This window comes from Carettochelys insculpta, chromosome 12, assembly GCF_033958435.1.
Source record: "Carettochelys insculpta isolate YL-2023 chromosome 12, ASM3395843v1, whole genome shotgun sequence".
NCBI classification, from domain to species: Eukaryota; Metazoa; Chordata; order Testudines; family Carettochelyidae; genus Carettochelys; species Carettochelys insculpta.
The window spans coordinates 26402362-26413411 of NC_134148.1; the positions used below are offsets into that span (position 1 = coordinate 26402362).

Below are 11050 nucleotides of genomic sequence, written 5' to 3' on the forward strand. Positions count from 1 at the left end.
TTGAATAACTGGCACATTTTATCAGATAATAAAAATTGTACTGTAAATATTTTTTTTCAAATTGACATTGTCAGCTTAAGTTATATATTTTAAACAAGGTTTTTCAACTAGTATACTGAAATATACTTAAGTGAAACATTTAGTGATTAGTGCCTCTTTAAGCTACTTCATGTTGTTGACAGAGCTAAAAAGCAGATGATGATCAATGTTTGAAACAATAAAAAATGTAATATTTGAAGAACACTTACATCTCTTCTTGAGTAACATGTTTTAAACTTCTTTATCATTCCTTTCTGTTACTTGATTTTTAAACAAAATGGGGTACCATTATTTAGGGCTAGTAACATGTCTTCACTATTTTAAGTTTTTAGCACATCTATATACTGAGGGCTGTACTTCTGAAATCTTTATGTAAATCAAACTCCTTTTGACTTCAGTGAAAAGGTTTCCTGTTTTAATAGTTACAGGATGAAGACTTTGGCTAATTGTTTTCAATTTGACAGCTGAGCTATCATAAGAATGTATTAATCAAAGTGTGAATTGTCAGAAGTCCCAGACAATTGTAACATACTTAAGTGGCAAAATTGAACTTAGGCAGGCTTTCATTTTTTGACTGGTCAAGTTAATATTTAACTTATCTGTAAATTAATATATAACTTACAGTTATTCATCATCGATTTTGACTTTCACTTTTCCACAAGTGGATTAGGAAAAGCGTGACACACGTTAAGAGGTCCTGGTTTATTCACAAGATCCACCACATCAGAATTGCTCATTCTTTTATTTTCTGAACAAATCTTACAACCTCCTGAAATCTCTTTTGGAATGGACATGAACATGCTTAGTTTCCTGGACAGTCTTCCCTGTAAGATGGGTGTTTGTGTGTCCGCAAAGGAGAGATTCAAATGCTGTCCATCTGATCAGTAAAGTGCCCACAGCTAGGCTTTTTTTTTCCTACTGGTGGTACACATTCACACATACCTTGGTAAACAAAAATTTATTCTGCACATGGATAGAAAAAATCCACACATGGATAGAAAAGATTAGAGGGAACACTGCTTGTGCATTAAGATGTGCTCATTGAACCCAAAGTCATTCAAGCCTTCCTCCTCTCTAAAAGGATTTCTCATTCCATCTGTTTTCCTTATTGGCCAAGGGCCAGATGTCCCTAAAACAGATTTGTTCAGAATCATCTCAGATCAGCCCCCTTCACTCAGAATCAAAACTCTTGCTTGTCTTCATAGCTGGGTTACATACACGGGCTTTAGAGCATGTTGGGAGCTTTGAGTTAAGTGAGAAATGAGGAGGAATGTCATCAAGCTGAGGGTGGTGGGCACAGACCATTCAGCACTTTCTGCCCTTCCTCTTTACTCCAGTAATACAGAAAGAATACAACAAATGCACTTCAGTTCATATATGCAGCATGGGGAGAGTGAAAAAGAGGAGGATATGAGTTCCTCACTCAGGAGCAAGTCCTTCTGTATCCCATTCATAGTAGAAAAGGCTCTCCTGCTCACTTCAGCCATCTACAGTTAAGGGAAGTAGAACGTACAGAGAGAAGCTCAAGTGGAATAATCATTCAGCCAAAGGTACAACTACTAAATCTATTGACGCTCAACTGTGTATGCTAAATCAGGTTGTCCATCAGGTGGACTTGTATGTTGGGATTAGAAATAATCAGTTCTCTCTCTCTGTTGTGCCAAGCATTGGGCTTCCTTTGTTTGGAGCATGAGTGCCCTCTCATTCAGCTATCAAGGGTCTGGATGTAGATATCCTGTTCCCCTACTTAGAGCAAGATGGCCAGGAATATGTCAAGAGGTTTCAAGTAAAGATGATTCTAAGTGCTCCCTTAAGAATTTGAAGGCCTTGGTTGTCCAGTGTGCTTTAAAAATCAATTTTCAGCTCATAGCTGCTCTCATTCTTTAGGAATCCACTTATCTTCGCTTGAACCTGCCAATATTAACAAGCCAGAAGGTTGAATCTACAGTCTTTTTAGCCTCTGTATTCAGTGTAAGTTTCAGAAGTCCCAGTCACTGAAAGCAACCTTGAGTTCTTACTGTATGTTTTTAATATAAGGTTTATTTGTACATTCAAATGTCAGCCATTGGAGCCCTAGTTGTGATTAACAGTTGACATACTTTTGCTGTACATCTTCATGTCACCTACTTCTTCAGAGCTGTCAGCTGTTTAATACTGTGAATCACAAAGTATTGGATGGCTGTTTGGTACTTTACTTTAGAACCTCTGTGCTCATATCAAAGCTCCTTTAAAACCCATAAGGGAATCTTATTTTATATTTCATAACCATCAAAGTTATCTTTCTTGTAGTAGTCACCCAGTTAGAAGTGTGATATGATCTGTATCCTTTCCTGCATGAAACTATTTCTTCCAAAAGAAGACTAGTGGAGTTCACATCCAAGATATATTCTTTTTATTTCCTCTTAAACAAGAAATTCATTCTTCTCAAAGAAGTGATTTCTTTCTCCTTCAAGTATACTTATTCCTCGATTTATGAATGTAATTTGTTCCATGAAAACTATTTGTAAGGTGCAAATTCATAAATCGAAAATGAAATACCCATTAATTTCAATGTAAAAAATTCTGACTGTTTCCAGACTCCCCAAAAAATCACCCAATATATTTCCACGTTAAAATATCGTACAGTCCTAAAAATAAGGACAGTGATACTTTATTGCTTTTTTATTTCATTTATTACCACTAGTAAGTTCTTAGGTAGTGGTGAAGAAGGTGGTGGTGATGCAGGTTCCATGGGATCATCTTGTCGTCATCATCGGAAACAGGTCCGTAGCAACTTCAGCCTCCTTAATTGGAGTTTTATAGTCAGCTTTTGAGGTTGAGGATCAGTGACAGTGATGAGGCTTTAGGAGGAAGTGATGAGGTTCAGGGATGAAAAGATGATAGAATTGAAGTTTGTACTGCAGCTGTCTTTTTCCTGTTGTACAACTCCTGATAGCATCGAACGGCTTCATAAATGTGTTGCTTGCATGCTGAACTCTGATCTAAGTTTGGGTCGTTGTCACTGAGAATTTGTGTAGCTGCTTTCAATGCACTGAAGAATTTTGAGAGTGTTTGAGTGTCCAGATTTTTTGGGGTTCAACCAATTCTTCCTCCTCTTTTTCTGATAACCTTTCTGCACCCAGCTGAATTAATTCTTCATCAGTCAGTTCTTCACCCTGAGACAATAACGGGTCTTCATCATATTCATCATCTGTGTCTACTTCATTGAATCATGCTTCAGTTGCCAGTTGCAGGATCAAATTTGAATGTCTTTTACTTCACTCTCAAAACCATGGAAATCATGAACATATTTCAGCAATAGATCATTCCAATCACCAGTCAGGATACTTTAGTAATTATATTCCATACAGTTGTGATATTTTCTATAGCCATCTTGACATCATAGTTCTTTCACAAATGCTTAATTTTTGGTTTGTCTTCTGTGTCTGATGAAGATACGAGATACCTCATCTTCATGTGCAGATAGTAAGCTTTAAATGTAGCGATGACACCTTGATCCATTGGCTGAAGGATGGAAGTGGTAACTGGGGGCAAAAAAACCCCACTTGAACGTTCTCAGCATAGTTTTCAACATTGATAGGGTGACTTGAGAGCATTATCGAGGATCAGCAGATATTTACGACCCAGATTATTTTCAGCACAATATTTAGAGATGATAAAAGATAGCTTGTTATTTAATCAGCAAAAACCGGCTTTATCACCCTGCCTTTTGATTAGAGTGCCAGACCATGGGTCTGCCTTGTTTAAGCCTTTAAGCACCCTTGGATTTTCTGAACGATAAACAAGGAGAGGCTTCAGTTTCATGTCTCCTTCCAAATTTCCACCAAGAAGTAATGTCAGTCGATCCTTCGAGGCATTGAAACCTGTTGTCTTTGTTTTATCCCTGGAAATAAAGGTTTGAGATGGCATTATTTTCCAGTAAAGCCTGGTTTTGTCAGCCTTAAAGCTTTGTTTTGCAGAATATCCATCATCAATTATTCATTACAGTGTGGCTGGGAAAATGTTAGCTTCCTGAATATCAGCAGATGCTGCTTTGCCCGTAACACACAAACTGTGATAATGTGAACACACTTTAAAGTGCTCAAACTGTGACTTGCTTTGAACGTTACTTCAGTGGCCCCAGCTTGCCTGTCTTCCTTGGCTTTCTTCTTCAGGTCCTTAAACAAAGACAAGGCTTTCTTCTTTATGATGAGAAAGCTCAAAGTTATGTTGCATTCATTGTGGCTGTTGATCCAGTGTATTAAAGGTCTTTCAGGTTTACCCATTGTTGCATCCCTGGCCTTTGTTATTTCATGCAACTTTTAGCTTCAGCAACATAAGTTGCTGCCATTCTTTTATCTTTTCATTTTGCACGAAGATTGTAAGCACTCTCGAAGGTGCCAAGTTCATTGTCAAACATACATCTTTAGATTGCTGGCCCTCTTCAGCTCTTTTAATAACTTCAAGTTTGGTAGCCACAGATATTGCTTTTCTTCGTTTCTTGGCCTTAGTGGCAGCTCCTGAAGAATCTTTTTCACTTCTAGGACCCATGATGATCACAAATTTCAAAGATATTTGAAAATTAATATTGCTCACAGTCAAGATAACACAAACACAGCGAAGCATGCAAACCATCTGGGAAGAGCTGGGTGGCTGAGGGAAGTGAGTCAGCCTAGCACCACGTACTGCTGTATTCCTACCCATTTGTTACTTATGAAGTGGATGCTCAGATGAAGGTTGGTTCTTCTTTGTAGCAAAAATATGTTCATAAATGGAAAAGTAGATATAAATTTATATTGTTTGTAGCGAAAATTCATAAATCGAAACCTTGTAAATTGAGGGATAGGTGTGCTGTTTAGCTGTGGCAAAAGCCAAATATTGTCTTTTTGGTTTAGGGCCGCACCAGGAAAGTAACCTGTTTTGCAGAGGTTTACTGTAATAAACCCTACATAACTTTAAGAAATTTCATCTATCAAATAGTCATGGGCATTATACACGATCTCTAGCACCTTCATGGCAGGAAAGAAAAGATCCTCTGATGAAGACATCGATGAAGATTCTCCTTTGGGGCTTTCTTCGCTCTTATATTACAGATTTCTTCAGTCTATCTACTCTGCTTATATTTTTTTATATTTTTATGTGTATATAGTATTTATCTTTTCAAGATCCTCCTTTCTATTTCTTGTACTTGCTGCTTTCCATGTGAAACTGCAGTTGGATGGTGGCTGTTTCTTGAGAACAGGGAAATCTGTCTTTCCTGTTAATTGGTGGTTTATTGTTTTTCCCTATCAAATTTTTGAACATTACAGTTTTGACCTTCCTTTGTATCCGAAGACTCATATTCCAAAAAAGAAAAGTTTTTCTATATTCATGTTCTTTTTTACTGACATTAGTTTTTGAACTAAACCATAGCACACACCATCAGATCTTCCTTTCATTTTAGAAATCGGTGCATAGGTTGGACCTTGCTGGTTTGGCACCCTGGAGACCTGAGCAGTCCTGAACCAGGGAGTTTGCCAAACCAGGGGAGATCAAGGCTCCTCTGCTGGGCACTGCGCTGTCGCCCACTCCCATTGGCTAGATCTGGCCACTGGGTTGTACTCCCAGTCTAGCAGGGCTCCTGGTTGCTGGCCCACTTGTGGCTTCCCAGCCCTGGCTGAGGCTCCCAGCCAGACCGCCCCAGCTGCCACCAGCTTCCCTACCAGTGGATGGGCCTGCAGCAGGGGCTCTGCAGCCCTTGGTAACTTTCTTGTCATTGGCTGGGCTGCCGCCGCCAGACTCCCAGCTGGCCCCTGTTCCTAGCCACCAGGGCTCTCAGCTCCTGCAACATTTGTGGTCCTGTTGGATGTTGCAGGACCACAGATGTTGCTGGAACAGAGAATCCTGAATTTCAGAGGCTGAACCTGTATCTGCATTTTATGTCTCACTTCCCCTCATTTAGGTACATAAAGTGTGGTTATGTGGAGAGTTTTTAAAAGGTCAGTTTGTTATAAGTGGATTTGCTCTTTTTTATTTATTTAGAGTTCTGTGCTTGCTTTAGTTAGTCCAGATCAATAATAATTTAAAAGCACAATTTAGCTCCTGTAAAAGAGGCTTTTATTTCCTCTGTTTCTACTGCAGAAAAATGTAGCTGTGAGAGAGAGGTGAATTCAGTTCACATCTTGCATTGTCTGTTCATGAAGTTCCAGATGTAGAACCTCTATTTACTGATAATGACAAGCTAGAAAGAGCACAGTTAATTTTCAGACTTCAGGTTGAGTTTGCAGCAGTGGCAGTTAGAAAAGTCATCTTTTCACTAAAACTAAGAAAATTTGATTTTTTTTTTATGTCCTTTAAGCATGAATTGTATCTTCACGGAATTAATTTTGCATTATATTTTTTCAGAGTAAAATTGCACTTTACATGTACTGTAATATGTGGATTTAAATGTTTATTTTTCAAAAGGCAATTATCATTGGCCAGTCCAATGGTTGGATGGGTTGGTTTATTATTTAACCATTCACGAGGTATCTTACAAGGCAGCATTCTGATTCCTGAGAGCATAAACTTTGAATCTGAGTGCCAGATTAGCTTGTCAAATGAGTAGTCCAGATCATCACCTTTTTAAGGTGGAGCTTTTTTTTTAGTGCATATTCCAATTAAGACAAAGCTATTGATTTTACCTTCCCCTAATACAGCTCGGTGTTCAATACTATATAAAGCCCTATGTAAAATAACTATGGTATATGTAGTTTATTTCCTTCTCTATTTTGATTATTAAACTTCATGAACATAATAAAATCTCTTCTTCACCCATTGTTTCTGGTACACGGATGCTAACATTAGTACTCATCTTTGTTTTTATACGCTGACATATTCAGCACCACATGTGACTACTAAGTATAACTCTAGCATTGAGAACAGTAGGAAATGGAAGGTATATGATGCGTTTTATATTTAATATTTTTGGGTACTAATCATGCAAATAGGTTAGGAGTAGAGTTATTGAGCTACCAAATAAAATTATTTTTAAAGTATTACAGAAAAGTATTTCACACTTACTTGACATCTGAAATAGTATAGTTTTGAGCTGTCAGGGTGAAGAGAATACGTGAGGGAGTGTTGTAATAGTGTCATTGTCTTATTTAATAGACCAGCATTTTACCAAGGGTTTGCACAGCAGCTTAATATTGTGAGAGTCACTTCTACAACTACTACTTGGTAACGAAAGTGAAAAGAATGAATGAATGATTGATTGGATCAGAAATTGGCTTATCCATAAAAGTATGGTGCACTTATTTTAATAAGAGTTTCTGCTTGAGTGAAGATCAAAACAAAGCTATTTTCTGAGACAGTCATTTTACAGTGGGATGCAGTGTGTCACAGTGGCTCTTCTTTATCAAACAAGGTGGCAGCATTTACATCATTAATGGCTGAGTACAACAGAAGTACTTACAGTTATGTTTCCTGGAACATAGAACATGTTTCCTGCTTTGAAATGAATTATCCCTCTTTACCTTGAAACCATTCTGTGACATCATATTTAAATATAGCAGATGCAAGGTATGGCAGACAGTTGGTTTGTAGGATAGCCAACTATAAGTCACTTTGGCTAGATTGTTTTCTTTTTTAATTTAGGTAAACAGTTTTTAGTTCACAAAATTCCAGTGTTCTTTTTGGGGGAAAAAAATCAAAATATTCTTAGATTATGTAGTCAGTGGCTGAAACTCAAGTCTCTTTTCTAAATTAATGAGAACATAACAGATAATTGTATAATGAGCAGCCATCACTTTAGAGCACAGAGAGCCATTAGTTAAAATTACACAATCCAATGGGCTGCATAGAAGTAAAGGGCACAGTCTTACTACCATTGAAGTTAATAAGAATTTTTCCATCAATGGGAAGCGAATCAGCCAATGTGCTATGACTGAATAGATGAGCTTGCCTGATGGGTGTTTAGTTAAGAATTTCATTGACTATCAAACTAAGAAAGAATTCAGGTTTAGTGACACGGTAGTATAGTAGAAGCTCGATGAGTTACATACACCTTGGAAATGGAGGCTGTTAGTAATTCTGAAATGTTCCTAACTCTGAACAATATGTTGTGGTTGTTCTTACAAAAGTTTACAGCTGAACATTAACTTGATAAAGCATTGAAACTTTACTATGCAGTAGAGAAATGCTTCTTTCCCTCTTGTTTTCTAGTAGTTTCGTACATTGCTGTACCATATTTGCACATGCTCTCTCATTTTTTTGTGGGGGGGGAGGCAAGGGGGAGGTGGCTATTTTACACTACACGATGCCATTGATTTTACTGCAGCTACACAAAACCTTTCTTATGGTCCAATTTTTTTCTACTTCACAATATGAGTTTTGTGTGTGTGTGTGAGAGAGAAAAAGAAGGAGGTGAATGAATGAATCAGGGTAGTAGTTCTGAACTTTGATTCTCCTATGTCAGCATTCAAGTAACAACCATTGATCTTGGCAGAAATTATTCTTATCATGATGTAGAATTGGTCCCTAGAAGATGTATTTCTGTGCCTAATTTCTCTCTCTCTCTCTCTCTCGTGCACACACACACACACACACACACGGAAATTTGTTTGGATAGGGATGGTGTGCTCGTCTTTTTTAAAATAGTTTTAAGATTTTTTTAAGAAAAATTCAGATTCTGGAAACTGAATCAGACAACTGTATGCTAATAGTCAACATTTCTTCCAAGGATTTCTTTTTTTCCTTGAGAAAATAAAATAACATGCTTACTGAAAGTATTTTTAGTATATTTGAATCTTGTAAGGAATTGTCGGGCCCAGTCTTTCATTGTTTACTTACACAAGTATTTAAATGAGAGTTTTGCCTGAATAAACTGCAAGGCTGTACCTTCTAGCTTCTGATTCTGTGTGTGATGCCATATATCTTGGCTGTGGAAAAACTGACATTTTATTTTGTATTTAATGTGAATTTGACAAAATATTGCTGTTTTTTAAATAGGAAAGAGAAACTCTACAGAAACAGCTGGATGAAGCAAATAGAGAAGCACAAAAGTATCGCCAGCAACTTCTAAAGAAAGAGCAAGAAGCAGAGGCCTATCGACAGAAATTAGAGGCAATGACCCGTCTCCAGAGTAATAAAGAAGCTGTTTAAATATTGAAATGGACATATTATAAAGTCTGTTACTTTCAGTCAAGAAAACTGCAGTACAATCTTGAACTGTACACTGTATAGGTACAGAAATGGGATTACATGATAGCAAAGATGCTACAGGTTGATAACTGGACTTAAGCCATGAGCTCTGATGAATTTCTTGTAACATAAAAGCTGAGTTTAGAAATTGTGAAAAGTATTTAAAATGAAATACTGTAAATAGTTGTTTTTTTTACAGTTCCAAAGTGAGTTGATAAATCTTTTTGAAGGGATCCAGAAACACAAGAAGCCAGTGTTTTTGTGAAATTTTGGATTTTAGTATAAATCTAATTTCTGAAAAACAGAACAGTTTTAAGGGTGATGTTGCTGATTAAGATTGACAGTTTGAAAAGTAATTATGTGACAAAGTTAACTAACAGCTATTCCCACATGGAACAATTTAGATCTCTTTTTGAATATGACATTTCCTGGTAGAAGACTTTGTACAACTTTAAAGAGTTGTCTAAGATTTTCTAAAAATCCTTGTTTTAGAAAGTGAAAATTTTATATTTAATTTCAGATATATCCAAGTAGACTTACATGCATATGGAGCTAATATTTTTTAAACTTTTTCAGTTTGTACATATGCTGCATGTTTTTATAATTTCTACGCACATCTTGCATAGATATTTTTTGGTAAAGATGAGGGAAAATTATGAGAAAAATGTTCAGTCCAAATGTAATTTGAAGTAAGCTGCCAGCCAGTTTTATTGTGAATGGTATATTTCTTGGAAGGATGTAATTTGTAAAAATTAAAAAAAAATCTTAATTACATAAAATAGACATTATTTGAAACTGTTGACAGTGGGGGGCATTGAAACTTCACTTTTCTGTGTCTTATAACTTCCATGGGCAAACATTTTAAAGTACAGAAGTATGAAAGACTGGAGCCCACATAGCATCTCTTTTTAACATAGTCTCATTAAGCTCTTTCCCCAGTAGTCTTCACGTTTTCTCAAAGACAAATTTTATACACAGACTTTTGCATTAAAATTATGCATCTGGACCTGAAAGCTTGATGTTGTTTTTGGGCTCTTGTTACCTAGCATCATTGTGCTTCACTGTGATACATGTGTCTCTCCATGCAGGGATCTGTACTTAGCATATAGCGTTTTACATTTTCAAAGAGGTGTGTAATCAGTAAAGAATTAATCCTCACTGTGTCCTCTGTGGAAGAGGAACATTATTGTATCCCTTTTGCAACTGGTGTGAGACACAGGGAAGTTAAGTGAATTGCCCTACACCACATAAGTCAATGGCAGATCCAGGAATAGAACTTAGGGAGTTTCTGGCTCCTAGTCCCATAATTAGGTCATGCTGCCTTATGACTGTTTGATGCTGTGTTACATTAACCTTTGAACTGTTGTGCAGGTTCCTTTTTTGTAAAACATAACTTGTCTTATATTTGTGTTTTGCTTTGTCCTTCTGTGTTTCACTGCTTTTATGATATTGTTTATATAAATTTAAACAAAGCCTAGTTTACTTAGCCTGTATTCAAAGGCATTGCCCTTAAAACTGTACTCTGGCCTACTTTTTTCTATTTTACAATTAAATATCTTTTCCACATATTCACGGTGTAGAATCAAATACATTTGAATTGTTTTATAGGTACAGTAAAGATCTGAATTTGTATCATGGTTCTGAACAATATTGAGTAACACATGAAGTGGTAAGATTATCCTTTGGGGTTGAGTGAGGGGAAGAGAGAGAAGAGAATTGAATTTGTGAAATGTAAACTCTGTTGGCCATTCATGAATCATGCAAAAAGCTCTAAACAGTATTTTGCAAGATTTTTAATATAGCAAAGGGACTTAAGAAGAATACATATAAGTAAATTCAGCTCCTTTTTGGAAACACTTTAAGTATTTAT

At 36.6% G+C, this 11050-nt stretch overlaps 1 protein-coding gene across 1 annotated transcript in view; it reads left to right on the plus strand.

Moving 5' to 3' along the window:
* The window catches only part of GABPB1 (GA binding protein transcription factor subunit beta 1), a 46345-nt gene extending 35605 nt beyond the window's left edge, over window positions 1-10740 (plus strand). Inside the window, exon 9 of the mRNA XM_075006540.1 lies at window positions 8989-10740. Coding sequence (XP_074862641.1) covers window positions 8989-9141 — 153 coding nt within the window. The 3' untranslated portion in view covers window positions 9142-10740. The remainder of the gene's footprint in view (window positions 1-8988) is intronic.
* The last annotated feature ends 310 nt before the right edge of the window (window positions 10741-11050 follow it).